Here is a 23,838-nt window from a genome sequence, read left to right on the forward strand (position 1 = left end):
CCAGACCCAGAATGGACACCTGGTCTCCAACAGCAATGGTCAAAATGCAGTTCTCATTGGGAAGCGAGCACTCAAGAGCTTTCTAAGCTAAAGGCACACAGTAAATGGGAACCAGGAACTGGGTAAGTAAGGCCTTCAATCCTTGCAAAAGTGGGCATAGGAAGAAGGTTTGAAGGAACCATGCCAGCCTTAAGGGTCTCCTACAAAGCAGAGTCAAGGACCATGGCAGTGCCTAGGTCACCTGGACAGCAGCTGATGGAGAAAGGCTTCAGGCCTGAGACCCATTTACTAACACTGACTTCCTTCATTTGGCAAATGTCCACAACATGCCTATCATGTGCTAGCCACCATGAGGTAAAAATACAACCCGGGCCCTTCCAGAGCTTATAACTTAGTTATAACAACTTTCCCTGACTCTAGTGTGATAAAAACAAATGAAAGAACCTATAATAAACACCAATGACCTAAAATCAGAAAAGACTACCCACATTCAACCCTGCACCAGCTATTGCATACACTGCTACCTTTCTATAGAACAGGGAGAAATCTACCTATGACAGTAGGGTAATTTATAGAATCACTAGAGGCCTGGTGCATGAAATTCATGAAAGGGGCTTGGCCTCGTGGCCCCGCCCACTGGCTGTTCTGGAATGTTCCACCATCTGGTCTACTTAGCATATTAGCTCTTTAGTATAAAGGATATTAAGCAATTCCATTCTTTCCTCCCTAGCAAATGATCTAATATTTTACTGACTTTAAAAAGAAATGCCTCTTCTATTTTTTTAGGGAAAGAAAAGCACTTAATATATATTTAAAAGTATGCTAAAAGTGAGTTATCTCTTTTAATCCTGAAGATGATATGGGTTATCTCTTGTTTATACCCTCCCTCACACCTGCCCAGCTTGTTCTCAAGGAATTTACTCTAGAGCTGTGCTTGAACAGATACACATGTCTGAGAAGAGGCTTTTTAAAAACAAAACCTGTTAGAGCAAACAGATCCTCCTAACACTGAGGCCTCTGAGCAGCTGTATCTGCTCTGCCACCAACACAGCACAAACCTCTTCTGCTCCGTCCAAATTCCGTTTCCCTCAACAAGCAGAAAAAATATTCTCAAGAGTTTACCAGAAGTCACTCTTAATATATCGGGCTTGCAAATGCTCAAAAGCATTTTAAAAAGTCTACTACATAATCCTTCAGGCACATTCCAGCCTGCTGCCAGCATCACTCCTGAAAATCCTCCGTCAAACCCTCCATAAATCATTCCCTGAGCCTCAGTGCTTGGCGAGGGCAGGGCTCACAGCTGAGCTATCACAGAGGGAGAGAGAGAGAGAGCACTCAGATAAACCACACTGCTGCATTCCTCAAAAGCCACGCGATTTTAACCTGTTCTCTGCTTCACCATGACCTGCGCTATGTTCTCGACCTGCTTCAACTACTAAATTCAGCAGCTGGAGTCATGATGACTGGAGAGCACCTCAGCAGCAAATATAACTCCTTAACACCGCCTAAAAAGCCCAATCCATTGATTCCCACCCCGACTTTGTCTTTAACTGGTCACCTGTGCTGCTCCTAGAATGATCCCATGCGACTTCAAGCCATAACACTGCTCACCCTTCCTGAGCACATGCTCTAGGCCTGGTGCTGCTCTAACACTTCACATGTGTTACCTTTCCCAACCGTTAGAAAACTGAGACACAGTGAGCCATGTGCCCCTTGCCCAGAGACTGCCAGTTTGATATGGTGGGCCAGGATCAACCCCGGGCACTCTAGTTCCAGAAGGCAGTGGCTGACCACCTCGATTGGGCATGTCCCCGGGAACTGCCTTGAGCTATGGGCTCCTCAGGGATGGATCCAGGTGAGCGATTCAGAATCCTCAGGGGCAGGGCCTTCCGTGGTGCTGTTTCTTAGCACAGTGTCTTGCCATGTTCCAGTACCACCTTTTACTAATAGTCAGCTTTTGGTATTATCAATTCTTCCCACAAGAAAACTTACACTGGCTATGAAACTTAGGACACTGGGCTGAGCCCTAGAAGGACCCTTTCCCCTCTCTTCAGAAGACCGCAGATAATGAAAGAAGACAGCAGCTCTGCTCGTATTTAACCCGCAGGCTTCCCTTCCAATCCTCTGCAAAGGCAGGAACAGATGAGTTTTCGATAAGAAACTCCCCTCTCCTAAGAACTGGTGTTACCTACTGTTCAAGTTTAGAGAGAGAGTGAGCCCCATGGGAAAAGAGGTATGTAAGACCCCTCCCTTGCCACTCAAGACATCTCTGATGATCTGGTAAATAAGCAGGGAAGGTCTGTTCATCATAGTGCCAAAACCACATCTTGCTCAGGGTTTACAAAACCAGGAAAACTGGAATTTGTTAATTATCACCCGAAGAAAAATAAATCTCAACCAGTAACCGTGTGAAATTCTTAAGAATATGCCATACTTACTGTCAGGTTTTCCAATTCTAGTTGTCGTACTGTGTAATATGACTTAATATCTTCAGAGATCAATGTTAATTTCAAATTTGTGTCTTCAAAGATCATTTCTTTTTCTTCTTTTTGTGGCCAGTACTGTGCACATTTTAACTAGGGGAGAAAATAACAATGAATTACTATGAGCAAATGACCATTTTCCTATGACAGGAAGTTCGAAGTACCTTCCATGAACTGGAAGAAAACCCAAAGGCCTGAGGTTTTCTGACCTTGGAAGTCACCCTCAGCATAAGCTGCCTTCCCTTACGGGAGATGGGGAGGGGCTTGTAAAGACTGAGCCAGGGCCAGTTGTGCTGGCAGGGTAGACTTCCAGAGCCAGTAGCTCCCAGGTAATCAGACAGTGAGGTGTTTCAGGGATCAGATCCTTTTCCTATCACCTACGAGGGGAAGCCATATTGCACAAAACGTTCAGTCTCTCACAAAATACTTTATGTAACCATTTCAAAGATTGCCAGGAATCTGATCAGTGTCGTTACCTCGTGCAGACACCTTACCCTGGGGAAAGTAACAGGCTAATTGAAAACAGGCTAGAAGAGACCATGGGAAACACTTTGAAAGGCTGAAGGGCTGTATTTACATGAAAACTATTTAGCAAAGGACTGGAGAGGGGCTCCTTCAAGGCATGGGATCACCCACTACCTCATCCTGCACTTTCATTCTGCTTTGCTTCAGTTCAGAAAAAACACTACTGATGTTCTAGCTTAAGAATTTCAGAAACTACTTGATGGTCTTGAACAACCTTTTATTTTTTTTATTTTTATTTATTTATTTATTTATTTTAATATATTTTATTTTATTGATTTTTTTTTTTGCCCCTCCTCCCTCCCTCCCGTACATACCCTCCTTCCCCAGAGTTCTACGTCCATTGGTTGAACCTATATGGATGTACACAAGTTCTTTGGTTGATCTACTATCTCCCCCAGATCTTCCTCCCCTCCCCACTGTAATTCGACAGTCTGCCTGTTGTTTTACTGTCTCTATATCTGTCTCTTGGTTCATCAATTTATAATGTTCTTTATCATCCACAAATGAGTGAGGTCATGTGGTGTTTCTCTTTCATTGATTGGCTTATTTCACTCAGCATGATGTTCTCCAATTCCATCCAGGTTGCTGCAAATGATGAGAATTCCTTCTTTTTTATGGCAGCATAGTATTCCATTGTGTAGATGTACCATAGTTTTTGGATCCAATCATCTGCTGATGGGCACCTAGGCTGTTTCCAAATTCTGGCTATTGTAGATTGTGCTGCTATGAACATAGGGGTGCATATATCCTTTCTGATTGGTGTTTCTAGATTCTTGGGATATATTCCTAGAAGTGGGATTACTGGGTCAAATGGGAGTTCCATTTTCAGTTTTTTGAGGAAACTCCACACTGGTTGCACCAGTCTGCATTCCCACCAGCAGTGCACGAGGGTTCCTTTTTCTCCACAACCTCGCCAACACTTGTCGTTTGTTGATTTGTTGATGTTGGCCATTCTGACAGGTGTGAGATGGTACCGCATTGTTGTTTTGATTTGCACCTCTCGGACAATTAGCGACTTAGAGCATGTTTTCATGTGCCTTTTGGCCTTCCTTCTGTCTTCTTTTGAAAATATTTAGGTTCTATTTAGGTCCATTGCCCATTTTTTAATTGGATCATTCATCTTCCTTTTAGTTGTATAAGCTGTCTGTAAATGTTGGAGATTAAACCTTTATCAGTGGTATTATTTGCAAATATATTCTCCCACACTGTAGGCTTTCTTGTTGTTTTGTTGATGGTTTCTTTTGCCGTAAAAAAGCTTTTTATTTTGATGTAGTCCCATTTGTTTATTTTCTCTTTAGCTTCCATTGCTCTAGGGGCAGTATCCGTGAAGAAGTTCTTTTGGCATACGTCTGAGATTTTGCTGCCTGTGGATGCTTCTAGTATTTCTATGGTTTCCCGTCTGATGTTGAACAACCTTTTCTTTAAAGCAAATAAAATTCTAAAGATTTGGTTTCATTAAGAGTTTAAGAATTTGACTCAACTTTTATGGCATATTTTGCTTGGGCTAAATTTCTGCACCAGTGCCTATCACTTCTGCTTGCTGACGACTGTTCTGGTCAAAAACAGCTGATGGATGAGGGCTCAGCTGTCTATGAGCCAGGACTGATAATGTATCTAGACAGATGGAACCTCAAAGGTTTCCATAGAATAAAGTATCAGTGTGTGCAAATAGCTCTTTGGGAAATGGTACAAATTCAAAACACTTGTAATTCAACATGCAGTCACCCACTCAACACCTCCTCCAAAGCAAAGGATGGTTGTGTCTGAAATGCCACAGTTAAGTGGAGGGAGTCCCTCCCGGGCCAACTGTCTATCAGGACAGACTGTTCATGCCCAGCAGTGACAAGATGGCCAGAGGGAAGTGCTGAGGAGAAAACGCTTTGGATGTGCCCTGGGAATTCAGAAGAGGTGAATGTTTCAGGCTGGCTGAAGTTATGGGCAAGAGATCAGAGAAGGCTCAGTGGAAGCAGCAGGCTCTGACAGAGGTATTTTGGAAGGATGTCTAGGATTTCCTAGGCACAGACTACAAAGAAGCCCATCTCAGAGGAGCAGTGGAAAACGGGGCCAAAGGAGGCCCCAGACCACAGTGACTCTGGCAGCAGGCCTGGGAACCTGTGGTATCACCTTGGTAATGAGGAGCCAGGAGGCTCTTGAGGATGATGAACACAGAACCACAAACACCCATGTACCCTGCTCTGCTAAATCTGCACACTACCAAAATCCAAAGCAAAAACAGAAACAAATCAAGAATGCCAGCATGCCATGCCAACACAACATCTAACTCCACGGTCCCCAAACAGAAGGCTAATAGGGCTTTCTAAGAGCCTGGATACAGGCCTGTTTAAAATTCTTGGCTAGCTTTACTCCTTTCACCCTCCTCCCCACATTGATGACGAGCTGCCAAAGATAAACTAACCCCTGGAATGGGGCCAATCTGTCAGCATCGAGGCAATTCTGCCTCTCAGGACACAACCATTAACGTATGGCAAGACGCATGCTTGGCCAAAGTAGGTGGAGCATCTGAAAGCAAGACTTTAGAAGACCTAAGATGCATTTATTTCCCACATGTCAAATAATTAGACCTATGTAATCCCTTAAGATCCCAGAAACAAAGTGATTGTCTAGGTAAGTTTAAAACCATGTTTGATGGCATGAGCACCCAACATAGCAAGTGCAGAGAGAATGGGATAAAGGAGCAGAGACACAGAATGGCCAGTCACCAAGAGGCCAATGTTTTCATGTCTCATGGGCAGGGAAGATGAGTTTTTAAAATCCCACCTCCAAACAGCCAGCACCCACTAAAGCCTAATAAATCTGTAATCTGGGTCAAGACCAAGGCTCTGGAATTCTACAACTGAGGAATTCTGGAAATCACGTGTCAATCAACTGTTTACTTTTGAGAACTCTTAGGCATCTACAGTAACATGCCACACTGCTCTGTTATTTCCTGTATAAATTTTGTTTTAGATACACAAAATAAAACAAAACATAAGCACAAGCTCACTACTTCATGTTGTCCTACTGATAGAAATATATGACCTGAAAAGAAGATTTAATTATAAAGCAGTCTTTCACCAGGATTCCAACTGAGGTATCCCTTGGGTTGGCAACAAACAGCAATGTGGCAGTCTTGTCCTAGCTGCTGTTACTGCCATGAAGGCAAATGTGAGTATGTGTATGTGTGAGAGAGAGAAGAAAAGAGAGCCCTGGGAACTCCTAAAACAAATAGCTAGGCAACTTGAAGAAAAAAATCTATTAAAGTCATTTGAGTGACCCTGTGACAGTGCATTCGGATTTCCAAAGAATGATGAACACAGAGAACTAAGTAGAGCATGAGAGAGATGGATGAGCCCACAGCACCTGAAAGCAAACAGCACCTGTAGTAGGGATTTCAGGAGAGACATAAGCCATACTTCTGGAATAACAAGTTAAACCCACCCTGTTTATCTCCCCTGCCTAAACAACAATCCCAATCCTACACACATGTGACATTCTACATTGACATGCCTACAGTTAATACTGAAATCAAATCAATGTGGCCATTTGCATGACCACAGTCTAACACACACAATCATTTTCTGCACACTGTTTTCCAGGAAGCACAGGGTCCCAAAAGGGTAACAGGCAGGCTTGCCAAAAATAAGAAGAGAACATCCTACACTATTTGGTGAAGGAAGGAAACCAGAAAACAAACATACATAAAATGAAAACGCTCTGCAAACTGGCTTTTACCACGGCTGTGAGGATAGTTTATAATTAGATTAGCTGAGCAAATAAGACGTTGCGTCTTCTTATCCTTTCTGCCAGTCAGTCCTTATGGGATGATACTGATGATGCCAAATGAAAATGTCAAATCATATGCTGCTTTTCATGCCCAAATAACCCTGAGTGAAAACAATTAGCATAAAGGAAAAGTAGGAACTACTGTCATGTTATCACAATAAACTATAACAAAACCAACCAGCCATGTTGTCATAATGGCCGACATAACAATCTAAGGGTAAGGTGGTTACAGTGGACCTACGGTTCACTCATGGTCAGCCATGGGCGGGAGACAATCAGGAGCAAGGCCTGGTGACCAACAAGTGACTGCAGTGCTGGGACCCTGCTCCTCGTTGTACTGTGACAATGCTAGTTAAAGCAAACCGTGTGCAAACAACGAAGAAGTTTTACCTGAACTTTTAACCACAAATAAGTTAAAGTAAATGCTATCGTATTTGGTAATTTTTAAATAAATAAGTCTTGATTTAGAACTCCCACCCTTCACATCATCTAGAACAGTCAACCAGGGACAATTCTGCCTCCCAAGAGATAAGGAACAATGTCAGGAGGCCAATGGCAGGAGGCGTTTCTGGTTGCCACAACTGGGGGCGGGGTTGCTGCTGGCGCCTGAGGGTGGAGACCAGGGGTGCGGCAGCCCTATGCAAGCAGTGCCAGGCCTGAAAACCCCGAACGGTGGTCTGTGTGGAGCACCCGCAAAGGCCACCACGTTTCACTGTCCCTCGGGGAGTGTGTGTGCTGTGGGAACCTAATGTTTTGTTTCTTTATTCAAAATTGCTGACACAAGTGGTGACAGGTAGGGGCTTCCTTCACACTTTACTAATCATGCCAAGGAAGCAGGAAAAATTAAAAACCACTTTCACTGAGAAAAATGACAAAAGCATTATTTTACCCACGTCAACACAAAGGTAAGTGCTTCTTTATTGAGTAAATAGTTTCCTTTCAGAATAGGGGACAGAAGTAGAATACATAATTTTAAACACATACTGTAGTGAGAGGATTATCTGCTGTGACCGAGACCATTTCTCCTGAGGGAGAGCAGAGAGGCTTTGCGGTGAATGCCTCCCGTTTTCATTGCCCAACTTTCCTCTGATTGTTACTTCTTTTTACTCTCTGGCCATGACTGCTTTCTCGGGAGAAGTGGCTTCTTTGGAGCCTTCATGTTCTCTGGCAAGCCACAACTACGTCCCGAGGCGGCTGGGACAGCTGGGAGAGCTGTGCCCAGCCAAGCCCCGGAGAGCACAGTCCTGGCACCTGGCAGGCCTCGTTCTCTGCTCCTGAGCACCGTTCACAGCAGAATCCTCAGCTCACCTCTTCCTGGGGTCTCACCTCTGAGTGAGGGTGTCGGGGGAGAAGGGAAGGATCTGGGTAGTGAGGACGTGGCGCCTGTTTGCTATGTTGAATGCCACACCTATGCTGGGCATGCATGGAACCTCACATGGAGACAGGCTTTCTTTCACGGCCATCCTGCCCGTGAAGAAGCAGCCGTGTGGAAGGGAAGGCATCACCAGCTGCGGCTGACCGGAGGGGAAGCATCTGAGGACTCCTGGGAGCGGGTGAGGTGGGCACTGTGAGGACTCCTGGGAGCGGGTGAGGTGGGCACTGTGAGGACTCCTGGGAGCGGGTGAGGTGGGCACTGTGAGGACTCCTGGGAGCGGGTGAGGGGGGGCACTGTGAGGACTCCTGGGAGCGGGTGAGGTGGGCACTGGGACTCAGACCCTTGGCCCAGAGAACATGGTAAGCTGGCAAAAACTTAACAAGAAAAAAAAGGTTTGTTCTGGCTGGAGTCAGAGGTGGGAGGGTGGGGTCCAAGTTAACTGGGGCCCAACCACACTCAATACCACGCTAGACCCTGCAGCCGCCTTCCGTATTACTGGGCGGCAGGAGCCCCAAACGGGTTTTCAGAGGAAAGAAGTGTGGTGAGACTGGGTTAGGAAGGCCATTCTGGATGCAGGCGTTAGAAAGCAGGGTGTGGGTGCACGGGGGGTGAGGGCCTGAACACACACACACCTTTAGTCCACACACTAGATTGAGGAATGTTCTGAGAGGTGCAAAGAACTTGGGAGAAAGGGTAACACAAATCCTGAAGTAAATGCATAAGCTGATAGTGGTCCACAGTGAAGAGTGTGGCCAGGAGCCACGTGGCTGGATGTTACAGAGGCAAATACAGAGTCCAGCCGTTCCCACAGCCAGAAAAGCTAATGGGAAGCCACAGTAGACACGGGCCTTTCAAAACAAAACGATGCTTCGGCAGCTCCATGGTGCACGGCAGCAGCGCAGGAAGCCAGGTGAGGCTGAAGCAGAGTCTCTGGAGAGCGAGCCGTAACTGGTATGGCTCAGTACATAGAGTGTCAGCCCTCGTACTGAAGGGTCCCAGGTTCAAGTCTGAGTCTGGTCAAGGGCACTTATCTCGGTTGCAGGGTTGATCCCCAGCTCTAGTTGGGGCTGGTGTGGGAGGCAGCCAATTGATGTGTCTCTCTCACATCGATGTTTCTCCATCTCTCCTCCTCCCTTCCACTCTGTCTAAAAAAGCAATGGAAAAATATCCTCAGGTGAGAATTAACAACAACAAAAAAAACAAAAAAAACAAAACAAAAAAACACACACACAAAATAACTCTAGAGAGAAGCTCACTAAGGGCGGGTGGGAAGGGGACAGGGCACTTTACCTTTGTTTCTCTTTTTAATTCACTTATTTATCTGACTTGTTTATAATTAACATGTATGTACATAGTGCCTCTTTAATTTTTTAAAATAAAAGACCCTATGTAAAAGAAATCTAAAATCAATTCAAAGGAGCAAACATAGAGAAACTGTTAACATTGTGGACTGACACAGGCAGACAGTGATATAATAGGTGAATGCACACTTACCGATCCCTTCTCCATCACTCTGTTGAGCATGACCACGCCCCTGCTTTTCTGCTCCCACACCATCTCCCAAAAGTGACCACAGGTATTAGGCAAAGGGCCCTGCAAAAACACAACCCACAAAGTGCATGCCATATACACAGAAACATACTCCAGTGCAAGCTCACCATTGGCAACTAGCAGATAACAGTGCCCTGAGGCAGAGTCGTGGCAGAGGCTGGGACAGAGACCCAAACCTCCCTGCCTAGTGGTCAGTAACCACCATTCTATTTCCTAACACATGGTGGAAGGTCATTTCCACATCTCAGGGCTGATCAACAGGGGAGAAAAAACACTGATTCTGCTTTCTGGTTTAGGCTGGTCCGTCAAGGGGCTCCACTAAGATCCACCTCTTAGGCAAAACTACCAGGTGCAGAAGAACATTAAGCAAAACTAGTGGGTATGGGGAAGTGATCAACACCAAATGGTTCTAGTTCCAATCACTTATCTGTGTGAACTTGGACAAGTCACTTCACTTCTCAAGTCTTACTCTCTCTACTTATCTCAGTTGACTAACCACAGGATCTACTCACAGGGGTTTGAAAATTAACTATGTTCACATATATCAATGCCTTTCCACAGTACCTAGAACATAGTAAACAACCAATGAGATGTTAGCTATTATTATTATTGTTAATAATGGTAAACCTGATCATAACAGCCTTCATCCTTGGACCATGGAACATAAGAGTTGTGGTCAACACAAATGGTCAGTCAAGTGGCCTAAGGGTCATGACGGAGTGACTGCTCAGCAGCCGGCTTGCTCACTCTAGCCCCCCTACAAAGGGCATAGTTGTTTATGAGTACAAGGGTATAAGTGCTTCAAGTCTGTCTGTTTTCAGTAAGACCCTTCAACATCACTCCAGCTTCAAATAGGTCTGAGGGATTAAATATCACATAGGATCTGAAAGCACCCTGGCTGGTGTTGCTCAGTGGTTGAGTATCGACCCATGAAGAGGAAGTCATGGCTCAATTCCTGGTCAGGGCACATGCCTAGGTTGTGAGTTCAATCCACAGTAGGAGGCCTGCATGAGACAACTGATTGAAGATTGTCATCACTGAGAAATAGAAATATTTCTCTCCCCCCCCCCCCCCCTTTTCCCTTCCTCTCTAAAATCAATTAAAAAAACCAGAAGTTCTGAAAGAATACATACCAAACTTAGCCAACATTTCATGGGGGAGGTGAAGGTGAGCACTGTTGACATTATTCTCTACACTTCTATACCTCTGATTTTTAAAAAGACTTGTATCATTTGCATAATGAACAATAATGAAAATTTAAAAAACAGGCAGGGTTTTCTTGGTTTTGTGGTTTGGAAAATGTTTGTCATACTATCTAGAGGTGCAACTTTTGGGGTCATGCTGCTTTAATCCTTTTTGTAAATCCCAGGGCAAAGGGAGACCATGTCAGCAGCTAGATACACCTGTGGGGCCACCCTTCAGACAGACAGAACTTCAGGTGTGCCAAGTAATTGAGAGGGCAAAGGGGTGGGAAAGACAGGGTGCAAAAGTTTCCATGGCGATTTTTTTTCGTTCCATTTGACTATACACCTTATGAATTTTTGCTTTGGGCTTTCTAACCCCACACAAAGTTGAATGGCAGAAATCAGAAAGTAAGACTTGACTTCTTCTGAAAAGAGAAGTTCCCAAGAAGCCACTTTTGCCTCAACCTCTTCCCACCAGCTTGACACCGCAAAGGATCTTCCTCCTCATCACCCAGCCCGGCCCTCCAGTAAAGGCCTGACCCCTATTCACATACCAGGACTTACTCAACAGCCCCCGAAGTGAACACTGCATGGCTGACGTTCCATACATTAAAACTGGGAGGCATCTGGGCTGATTATGGCCATGGACCTGAGGAACTGGGACAGGACAAAAAGGGGCAGAGAAGAAGGGCCGCGACTTATATGCCCTCATCTAGCTCCCTGCCCCAAAAGCAGCCCTTTGTTCACAGTGCTTTCTGGCTTCTCCATAATTTTAGAATTCTGATGTTCAAAATCACCCTATAACTCAAAGCCATATACAAGACTGATAAACTGATATGGGATAAGAAAACAAAAAGAAACTTAGATAGTTTAGACCAACTTACAGATAACAGAATAAGACTTGAGAAAATCATCAAAAATACTTTCCCTGCCGAAACCGGTTTGGCTCAGCGGTAGAGCATCGGTCTGCGGATTGAAAGGTCCCGGGTTCGATTCCGGTCAAGGGCATGTACCTTGGTTGTGGGCACATCCCCAGTAGGGGGTGTGCAAGAGGCAGCTGGTCGATATTTCTCTCTCATCAACGTTTCTAGCTCTCTATCTCTCTCCCTTCCTCTCTATAAAAAATCAATAAAATATATTTTAAAAAAATACTTCTCTTTATCCCCATTCCCAGAAACCCATTGTTTTGGGCCTTATACCAGTAAATGTTTCACAAGAATATCAATTATTAAACCACTTTTATGATCCTTTCCATAAAGATGCCAAAGCCAATGGGAATTTTAAGTGATTTTGCATCCTTGTTCACATACTCTAATGTTTTTTTTTTCTGAACCAAAAAAGGAGGACCATGCCACAGAATTCCGAATGGATATCTGGACAAAAGTTCCGAGTAACTACCCCTCCTCTCAGATTTCCATGAGAAGCATTCAATGCTCTGAGGCACTTATGGAATCAATACAGGTACAGGCCCTTCTCTAGCCACGGCTCTGCTGCCTCTGTGGACAGACAGACCACAGGCAATTCTGCATTTAAATGCTGTTTCGCATAAGCCCAGCAATGTCATACTTCTCAGAAAGATTAGTGTTACAACCAAACTGAATCTCTGAAGGAGGATTTTTTCATACCTTGTTGCTTTTATAGCTGTTTAAAACCTGAGCTTCTAAAGAATGTGGCTAATTTTGTTTGAGGTGTAGTAACAGCACTCTAAAACCCTTCAATTGACATCAAGTAAGGCAAAAACCATTAAAAAAAAAAATTCAGACAATCCTGGGTTTACCTGGGTTAGAATGTAACTTCTCTGAGCTTCTTCCATTTTTATCAAACTAGCATTGATATAGTCGTTATCTTCTTGATGTAGTTTAATCCGACTATGGTCAACTGAAAGGCAAATCAGAACTCAGAGGTTAATCCTGGCTGAGGCAGTGCCTTCTAAATGGAAACATTTAATATGGGGATAACTTTCAGAAGGTGTCTGAAACCTAATACTAAATAGCAACAGGGACAAACTACACTAAAACATGGATTAGGTCCCATTTGGGAAATCTATGCTTAGGTCATTTCTTCCTACAACACTTATTACTGTCCTCACAACTTGGTAGATTGGGGAGAGGAGATGTCAAGAAATCTGTCTGATGCCTAATACAAGATGGGGTAAAAGCAGGTTTACAGTGGTTTGTATGAAAAATAATACAACAATTAATAAATAATAACAAGAATAAATTGTTTTGTGTACTCACAACTATAAACCTAGTTTTGCCCCACCTTGTATCTATTTTTGTTGTTGTTGTTAATCCTCACCTGAGGATATTTTTCCATTAATTTTTTAGAGAGAGTAGAAAGAAAGGGGAGAGACAGAGAGAGAGAAACATCTATGTGAGCGAGACACATCGATTAGTTGCCTCCTGCATGCACCCCAACCAAGCCTAAAGCTGATATGTGCCCTTGATCAGAATCAAACCTGGGACCATTCAGTCTGCAGGCTGACGTTCTATCCACTTAGCCAAACCAGCTATATATTGGGTCGGCAACTAAGTAATTGCTGGTTTCTCACATATATGGCTTCAGTTGAATTTTTAGGTTTGCAGACGTAGTACAAATGTAAAACACATTTTGTTATTTGATAGTTGGCTATTCAGCTGTTAATCAGTAAAAAAAGTTTTTTGATCTGTTTTGTAGTTTTCGTTTGGCGTTCGTTAAAAAATGGAAAATCAAAAGGAACATTTTCGTCATATTTTGCTTTTTTATTTCCTCAAAGGGAAAAACGCATCACAAGCTCATAAAAAGTTATGTGCTATTTATGGTGACGAAGCCTTAAAAGAATGGCAGTGTCAAAATTGGTTTGCCAAATTTTGTTCTGGTGATTTTTCACTCAAAGATGAAAAACGCTCTGGTCGTCCAGTTGAAGTTGATGACGCCCTAATCAACGCAATAATCAATTCGGACTGTCACAGTACAACACGTGAGATTGCAGAGAAGCTTCATGTATCACATACATGCATTGAAAATCACTTAAAACAACTTGGCTATGTTTTAAAACTCGATACATGGGTTCCTCACGAAATTAAAGAATCACAGTTAACGCAACGCATTAGCAGCTGCGATTTGCTAAAGAAACGTAATGAAAATGATCCATTTTTAAAACGACTGATAACTGGCGATGAAAAATGGGTTGTTTACAACAATATCAAGCGGAAAAGATCGTGGAGCAGGCCAGGTGAACCAACTCAAACAACATCAAAAGCTGATATTCATCAAAAGAAGGTTTTGTTATCAGTTTGGTGGGATTACAAAGGAATTGTCTACTTTGAACTCTTACCACCCAACCGAACGATCAATTCTGATGTCTACATTGAACAACTAACGAAATTAAACAATGCAGTTGAAGAAAAGCGGCCCGAATTGACAAATCGAAAAGGTGTTGTATTCCATCATGACAATGCAAGGCCACACACATCTTTGGTCACTCGGCAAAAATTAATGGAGCTTGGTTGGGATGTTTTGCCACATCCACCATATAGTCCTGACCTTGCACCATCTGATTACTTTTTGTTTCGATCTTTACAAAACTCCTTGAATGGTAAAAATTTCAATAATGATGATGATGTCAAATCGTACCTGATTCAGTTTTTTGCTAATAAAAACCAGAAGTTTTTTGAACGTGGGATTATGATGCTGCCTGAAAGATGGCAAAAGGTCATTGATCAAAATGGGCAATACATTACAGAATAAAGTTATTTAGTTCCATGAAAAAATTGTCTTTGATTTTCTTTAAAAAATCCGCAATTACTTAGCTGCCGACCCAATATTTTTATAGGATAGGATTTATGAGCATACCCCAACTTAATATACATTTAAATGTTTGAAGATTAAATGACTTGAGTACACAACAGAGTGAAAAGTCACATCTTGAATTCCTTTACACAGGTTTTATTCTTAACTCAAGTTTAAGTATAATATACTTAAGTAATTCTAAATCATTCAAAGTCAGAATCTGTCGTCATCAAAGACAATTAAAAAAGAGTTTTACTAGAAAAATTAATTTTGAATTAAAAAAAACCTGAAAGTATATTAAATGTAATTTTCAGAATAGCTTTTAAAAATAAACTCTCATTTGGAAGTTCTGTCCATATTAGTGAAAAAGTACAGCATTTCCCCCCCTTTACCATGACTTTGTCAAAGAAACAATGATTCCCTAAGGGCCACTTTCCTATTCTGCTAGTGTAGTTAACAAGAACAGGTGAGTATTTTTATTTTTGATATAACATAAGGGATAATGAACTCAGTTGATCACCCATAAATAGCATCTTTTACTCAGTCCAATGGGAAAGAAGTTAATGAGGATAAACGGTTTGGGGCTTTTTGTTCTAAAAGGTTTCAAAGATATGTTTTTGAAAATTAGCAATTGTTTGGAACACTGTTAACACAAACTGAAGTAGTTTGACTGATAATATGTAAGTGGGTCATGAAGAAAAATTATGTGACTGGCACTGGTGAGTTTCGTGAGCAGGTTCAGACAGCACTGGGGGACCTTGGGCAAACAACTCCTCTGAGCATTCGTTTTTTCACTGGATGGAAGATAACAAGATCCCCTTCTACCTTGAATCATTCTCCCGTTTCCTTCATAACCTTAAAAGCAAATTAGTTTTTCTACTGGAGATTGGATGTAGGGGAGAAAATAACAGTATGAGAAGTGATATTGGTGATAAAAAAGTTTTGGAATGTCTCTCTAGAAGAATATTAGAAGTGGTTCATAAAACCATTTAGGTGAGCACTGATCAAAGATGGAGAAAAGAAATACTGAACACATTATTGACTAACTCGGAGAAAGCACAGCAAAAACTAGAAACAAAGGGTATCTCCTGGCAATACTGAAAGATGCAAACAGTAACTGTTCCTTCAAGATCCAGGCAGCTGGCCAGGACCTCACAGCAGAATCACTCAGGGAAGTTTAAAAAGAGTATATACTCTCTGATGTGTCACAGCCTAGACATGCTAACTCAGAAGTGTCAGGTATTGGGTATAATCATGTGTCACCTGATGACCTAGAATTACACTTCAGATGCTGTTGACATTTGCCTTCATTCAGTTAATGATGATCTCAACCACTGCCAACATTTCTGAGTGAGACAGTAGGCCAAGTGGCTGATGTATTTTATTTCATCTTCAGTATGACTACTATTTTACTGAGGGTCAGAGAAGAGCACACTGTGCCCAAAGCCACACAGCTGGAAGTGGCAGGCTGAGACAGAAACCCAGGGAGGGGACTGTGGCAGCAGTCAGAGACCGACAGCTCCGTACCAACATAGGTCCATTTTAACTCCCCTCCCAGGAGCCTGGGCACTGCTCAATTCAGGGCAGGGAGCCCTGCTAACAGAGGCTGTGTGCTTTAGGAGGCATGCAGGAAGTACCTGCTTAAGGGACGACCCACAGAATCTTCTACCCTGGCAGAGAATATTGCCATAGGAGATGTCGGCAGTTAAAACTCACCAACTGACAATGTCTAAAAACCATGAAAGTGAGGTAAAAAGATTTCTGCAGCCTAGAAGTTCCAGTGTGGCTTGCTTTATACAAATTCTAACACACCGACTTATTTACTTTCAAGATATCCGTAGACTGAGAGCCAAGAATTCAGAAGGCAGAAGAGGCTGCCAGAGGCCAGCAGGCACACTGGGAGCTAACAGCAGGAAACAGCTGGAAATAGAATATGGTGGCAGGGGGTAGGGGGGGTGGGACTCAACAAGCAGAGCCCCTGAATGCCTACATAAGGCATCATCACAGTTCAATATAATGCTTGGGGTCTAATGATAATATTGTTGCTGAGTCATCCAGAAAAGGATACATTTCTCCTGCTCTACTCTGCTTTAGCTGGTAGGAAAATGATTCATCAGAAAAACAGTCAAAGCTAAAATAGCGCTCTGAATTTAGCTGAATTTTCCAGAAAAATGAAATCTTATCCCTTCTACAACGGTGGAAAAATGAACCATTACTGTAAGTCTCTAATGCTTTTGTTATAGGAAACAATCAAGTCATAAATCTCCAGGCTACTGATTTATTACCAAACCCCTGGGCTAACGGAGTCTTGACCGAGAGGCCCTGCAGATGAGGAAGAGCCCGACGCAAAGGAAGCAGGAGGAGCGGTAATGGTGATGTGAATACTTACAGGGACTGACATCTCTGTACCTGTTTCGGTTTTTGTTTTTGGGAAGCTTGGCCACTCTACATGGGAAGTCGCTGGCTTCGTGGCGGATATCCTATGAAAAAAGGAGGAAGAGTTATCTTTTGAAAGTCTGGCATCAGGAATTCATGCAGACATTTAACTGAGCATGGGCTATATGCCAAGCACTGAGGAAGACCCAGTGCAGAAACAGACATCAAAGGGAGCCAGGCAGGCAGTGTGGGAAACTCGAGGTGATTATTCAGAGGCATGTACAAGGTCATGAGAGAAAAACAGAAGAGGAACAACCCTGTGGCTGGGGTTCGAGCAGTGTGGGGCTAGGAGCTGGACATATGCAGAGAGTGCAGGGATAAGAAAGGTGTGTGTGTGTGTGTGTGTGTGTGTGTGTGTGTGTGTGTTTTTCCACTCAGGAACACCCAGCAAAGCAAAGGCACTAGGGCTGAAGGGACAGTCAGTAGGCTGGTGGGAAAGAATGACAGGCGGCTGAGCATACAGGTGGGTAGGCCAGACCTTGGACAGCCCTGAACATAAAGCCTGGGAGTCCACCTGTAACCTTTTATAAAGTTACATTTGTTAGAGCAGATAAAATGCACTTTTATGCCAATAAATTATCCAACTGCTTTCCTTAGGAGATGGTAAATAAATTCCATTATATTTAATTGTCAGAAAGAGGAAGTACCTGGATTAACATAAAATTTGCATCATGCCTCCTGCTAGACTGATTGCACACATCTAATTTTGCCCCCCTAAGGCACCACCATAATCACATTAAAAACCTTTGCTTTTTAATTTGTATTTCACTATTAAAAGACAAACCCACACAACAATGTGAATGCACTTAATGCCACTAAACTGTATCCTAAAAATGGTTACAGTGATAAATTTATTATGTATATTTTACTCCAATTAAAAAAAAAAAAAAAAAAAAAAGACAAACCCACAAGGGAAGAAAAGGAGAGAAGACAACAGCAACAAAATTCTGGAAGCTGGCAATCAGTAGCTGGCAGGACATGCAGGCCCGCAGTGGGAAAGCAGAGAACCACCTTGATTTGCACCACAGAATCCTCCAAAGGCTCAGCCAGTGCTGCCTCTCTGGAAAGGGGGAGGGATTCACTGCAGGACGAAGTCTGTCAGGAGTGGAGCAGGATCTCCACTAACCCTACCACCCCCCATCCTGCTGCCTCAGAAAATCTCCAGATCTGCAGACATCTGGAGATTTTCTGAAAAACTTAAATCAAGAGGCAGAGTGCCCTCTAGATGATCCAAGCAGACAAGAGGAAAGACCAAAAGATGCCAAGGTGTGCAACTGACAAGGCCCAAACAAGCCTCTTCCACCTGCTCAGAGTTCTTGATCGGCCTTGTAACCTCCTACTCTTCATCACGTGCAGACAACCACTGGTTACAAGATGTAAAAGCAAAGCCTCTAGTAGAAAAAAGATTTATATGGGGAAAAACAACAACAAAAACACACACCAGGTTTTAATAAACCATGGGGGGGAGGGGGAAGCTTTAAAAATATACAAGGAAAGAAAACATCAAAATTTTGTTCAAGAAAATTTTCCAGACTCATTAAGTGCTCATCATAATGATACAAACAGACCCATACTAAGGTACATGAATTTGCAATTCCAGAATCCTGCTGACAAAGAGAATATTCTATAAGTTTCCAGGAAGAAAAAGGTAATCAGCATGGCTTCTGACTTTGCCAGAAGAACACTGAAAGCCAGACAGCAATGGAGCAATGACTTCAAAATTCTGAAGAAAAATGATTTTCAATCTAGAATTCTATATCCAGCCCAACAATCATCAAGTGAGAGGGACAATAACAACATTTCCAGATAAGCAAAGTCTCAAAAACTTTACTAACCATGCTCCCCTTTCTCAGCAATCCAATGGAGCATGTCTTTTACCTAAAGTGGAAAAAAACCAAAAAGAAAGATACAAGATATACAAGAAAAAAAATCTGACACAAAAGCAAAGGCAAATTTCCCCAAAACTGTGAAAGAAGGAGCTCCAAAGATGACAATCATGGACAGAACTAGGAACCACACAGGCCAGAAATAAGCAGAAAGACTAAAGAGATAGATGTGTTAACAATATGCCTTTATCCGTGTACCAACTATGACCAAAAGGACCAGAGAGAAGTGAGGAAAAGACCTGAAATCTAGGGAGAGAAAATCTAATTGAGAAGAAAAGCAAAGGAAGCCTCACGATGATAGCTCTGTGTGACATGCCTACAGTTCAACCAACCCAAAGAGAAAGAGAGTGGAGGTCTGCAGTAGGAATGTCTGCAAGAAATAAAATTGAAACCAAGCAATCACCTGAAATTATTCTGTCCAATACAGCAGCCACAAGTCACACATGGCTATTGAGAGCACTTGAGATGTGACCAGTCTGAAAAAAGAGGTTCTGTAAAGTGTAAAACACACATTGGATGTTGATGACTTAGTACTAAAAAAAGGAAGTAAAATGTCTTAAATATTTTAAATATTATCTGTTGAAATAACGTGTTGAACATATTGGATTAAGTCAACTATATCATTAATTTCATCTGCTTCATTCATTTACTTATTTTTAAAAAAAAATATATTTTATTGATTTTTTACAGAGAGGAAGGAAGAGGGATAGAGAGTTTGAAACATTGATGAGAGAGAAACATCGATCAGCTGCCTCCTGCACACTCCCTACTGGGTATGTGCCCGCAACCAAGGTACGTACATACCCTTGACTGGAATCGAACCTGGGACCCTTGAGTCCTCAGGCCAATGCTCTATCTACTGAGCCAAACCGGTTAGGACTCATGTGCTTCTTTTAAACCTTTTCACTCTGGCTACTTAAAGAGGTAAAATTATATATAAGGGGTGTATTGCATTTCTATTGGATTGCACTAAGTGACCTTGAGAAAATTGTTTTGAAAGGCTACTAGAAAGTATGAGAAGAATTAGCAATAAGTAGAAAAAAACTATGCAAATGAAAGTAACAGGCAATTATTAACTATAGGAAATTTTTTAAAAAAGGAAATGGCACAGTACTACACTATCTGTGAATACTAGAAATTTAGTTTAGTAAAGGCCTAAAGTAGTGAATCAAACATGTTCCTTAGAAATTTGTATATATATAATATACACAAGCTAGAATCAGTAGCTCAAGAGATGAAAGTGGTAATTGTGGGGAGAAAAGATTGGGTAATGGCTGGGGTGGGCAAGCCAATAACTGGATTTTATCACAAACCTATTATGGCACCATTTGACTTCGTAAGCCATGTGCATTTTAAACTTGGATTAAAAAAAAAAGAAGAAGAAAGAAAAAAAAATGCCCACATCCTGCTATTCTACTTATTTAAAAACTGCAAAATGGCAGGGAGGAATTTTTGACTCATAGAGGATAAGCCAATAATTTAAAAGCACAATGACAGATTATAAACCTACGTAGGTTTATAGTTAAACAAATGAATCTAGTAGTTGCACACAAATCACATCTTTTATGGATGATTAAGTATTCAGGAAAATGCTACAGAGCACAGAAAAAATAACTTGAAGGAATGAAAATCAAAGTCTGAAGCATTTAACAACAGGTACAAATTATGCTTTGTGAGGTGAAACAATCACGTCAGTCCAATTAGTGTGAATGGATGAAGACGGAAGAAATACTTAGCATGGACAAACCACCGAATACTCTGAGTAAATCAGGGTCCAAATATCCATAGTAGTGTGTAACTAATTCAGCCAAAGGATCATTAATATGCACTTTTTTGGTAAGAGAGAAAGAGACTGAGAAGGGGAGGGGAGAGAGAAGAAAGAGAAAGAGTAAATGTCATTTAATAAAGGGAAAAATAAAGAGATATTCACACAATAGTTTTTTGTTTGTGTGTGTGTGTTTTTAAAGAGAGGAAGGGAGAGGGAGACAGAAACATGGGTGAGAGAGACACATCTATTGGCTGCCTATTGCATGCCCCACACTAGGGATCAAGCCCGCAACCCGTGCATGTGTACTGACTGGGAATTGAATCATAACCTGGGAATTGAATCATAGGTTGATGCTCAACCACTGAGCCACACCAGCTAGGCTAAAAACAGATTTTAAAATTAAGGTATACTCATAGAGTAAAATGTACACATATGAAGTGTGTAGTTTTAAGTTTTTCTAATAAACTCTGAAGTATAATTTATAAATAATAAAATATACCCATTTAAGTGTTTCTCTACTTTAGAATGGCCTTTGGGAAACATATGCTGGCTCTAAACACAGGTACTTATATTTCATTTAGTAAAATAAAATGCTAGGAGTATAGTCTTAAAATTGAGGATTGAGAAAGTATCTTTAAAATTAAAGATAATTACCAATAGTGGTTAGAAAAAAGTAAGTAAATTACTGTACCATAAAATTTTATATAGAATTGAGGCAAAACAAGATTTCTATATTCTAAAACTATCAAAAGTAGACTAACTTCCCCATAGTTTTAGAAAAAGGAGATTGCTCACTAATAAACAATTATAAGCTGACTTTATCACAAGCATAAAATATCCCCATTAGATATATTATTATGCTGGTCTAAAAAGGAATAGTCTACCAAGTATGTAAGATTTCTACAAAATAAAACAAAACAAAGGCCTTAAAGCTGATGATGAAAAGCTGAACACTGGGTAAATTTAGGAGCCAAGCCAAAAAGGACAGAATAAACTTGCCATGAAACAGTTTCCCAGAAGTCTCCCCTAAACAAAAGCACAGAACAATTCAGGAATCATTCAAATGTACCTCAGCACATCAGGGGTGAGATGGCACTAATTTAACAAGGTAACATATGAACACAAGGGGGATAACATACTTAGTCAAACAGATGAAAAGCTGTCATTTTCTGATTTGAAATTTCTATTTTTCTTTAAAACACGGAGGCATAAAAGCCAGTACAGCCTTGCAGAAATGTTTTCTTTTTTATAGTAAGCACTTCATGAACTTAAATATAGCAATTTTGGTTTTAACACCCTTTTCTCTTAAGTCTCACAACTGGGTGATTGTCTCTAATTGATTCTGTGGTAAAAGGCATTATTCAATTTACAACTATGACAAGTAATGAAGTAGAGAGAGCATAACTCATCACTTAGTAGTTGGAATCTGATAAGAAGGATTGAGATTCTCACCTCTCAACTCCCTCCTACCTCATGCCCACGGCTAGAATAGGCAGTCAACGTAATTTTGCTGACTGACTAAATTATTGGTTTTTTAAAAAAACAATGTTTTTACTGATTTCAGAGAGGAAGGGAGAGGATAGAAAGAAACATCATCGATGAGAATCATTGATTGGCTGCCTCCACCATGCCCCACACTGGGGCTAAGGCCCACAACCTGGGCAATATGTCCTGACCAGAATTGAACTGTGACCTCCTAGTTCATAGGTTGATGCTCAATCACTGAGTCATGCCCACTGGGCAATGAATGGTACTAAAGGCTCCCAAAACTCCAAGTCCTTAATTGTATACCAATATGCTTCATTTTATGAAAAAGAAGTGTTCCTAAAAGGGAATACATTTAAGCAAATGTCTGGTCCAATCCTATTTTCTTGTTACAATTACTTGTTACAAAATGGAAGTTACTGGAACAATAATAACAACAAATATTATTTTGGTTTGCAATTGGGCCACCTAGCCTCCTGATAGGACAGCACCGAAATACTACAACATGGATTCAAAGAAAGAGTTATTTTGTAATAGTTCTGACAGTGATATGTTTTAAGTCTCAAGGAAGAAAAAACTCCAGTGAAATATTTTATTCATTAGGCCTGTGGTGAACTACAAAGTCCCTTAACTAACATCTTCTATGCTCCCTCCACACTCAATTTATAAATGGTTGCCTAATTTGATTGTGTGAGTTGTTACCCAGGACTTTATGGAAGCTACTGGCTCTCAGATTGAAGGAAAGTGCAGAAATACAATAAAGGCAATAATTTAAAATGCAGTAAGTGCACACACAGGGTGTATGTTTCCAGGAACTCTAGCACTAGTCACCACTGAATAGGGATATATATATATATATATATATATATATATATATATATATATATATATATATGAGGGGGAGGGAGGCACTGGTATAAAATTTTAGAAAACAAATCTTCAAAATAACTTGTTAAACAAATTTTGTTAATCATAAATCTCATTATAAGTGAGAACATAAAATTTTTGTATGACAAATGAGAAATACATAATCAGTCAGAGGTTAAATGTCTTTCAAAGTTAAAAGAAATGCTATATTCTTTACATATGAAAGTTAATGGAACAATATAATGTACTAACTATAAAATCCTTAGGAAAATATTTTTATTATATTACAATATGCAAGAAATCATATACTCAATAGTTAAATTTTAAGATAAACTACAATGTTTAGATAATAAAGAAAAAAACCTTAAAATTTAGCTAACCAATATCAATCTTGATTTGGCTAAATGTTAAAATAATTATGTACTAAATGCTGAAAAGTAAACCAAGCTCCTAAGAATTTTATGTGGTAGCTAAAAGAGACAGAGAGAGGAGGGAAAGAAGGAACCAAAGCAGTCAGCATTTAAAAGGAAGCAGGATATACAATAATCACCCCTGCCAGAGCTTGAGGAAGTGTTGGGTCATCTTGTACACTAGTCTGGGGCGAGGTTAAAAGATAATGGAGTTACAAATCACTAACAGAACAATTATGCACATTTGGAAAACAACATGGAAAAAGCATAATCCAATTGCTTTACAAAATTCCCCACAAATGAGAGGATGAGGG

At 41.3% G+C, this 23,838-nt stretch overlaps 1 protein-coding gene across 1 annotated transcript in view; it reads right to left on the reverse strand.

Moving 5' to 3' along the window:
• The window catches only part of PTPN1 (protein tyrosine phosphatase non-receptor type 1), a 72,142-nt gene that overhangs the window by 9,119 nt on the left and 39,185 nt on the right, over positions 1-23,838 (reverse strand). Inside the window, exons 2-5 of the mRNA XM_084887108.1 lie at positions 17,062-17,152; positions 12,679-12,779; positions 9,661-9,759; positions 2,439-2,576 (exon numbers count right to left, since the gene is read on the reverse strand). Coding sequence (XP_084743234.1) covers positions 2,439-2,576; positions 9,661-9,759; positions 12,679-12,779; positions 17,062-17,152 — 429 coding nt within the window. The remainder of the gene's footprint in view (positions 1-2,438; positions 2,577-9,660; positions 9,760-12,678; positions 12,780-17,061; positions 17,153-23,838) is intronic.

The sequence above is a fragment of the Pipistrellus hanaki genome (genome assembly GCF_964339955.1).
Source record: "Pipistrellus hanaki genome assembly, chromosome: 6".
NCBI classification, from domain to species: domain Eukaryota; kingdom Metazoa; phylum Chordata; class Mammalia; order Chiroptera; family Vespertilionidae; genus Pipistrellus; species Pipistrellus hanaki.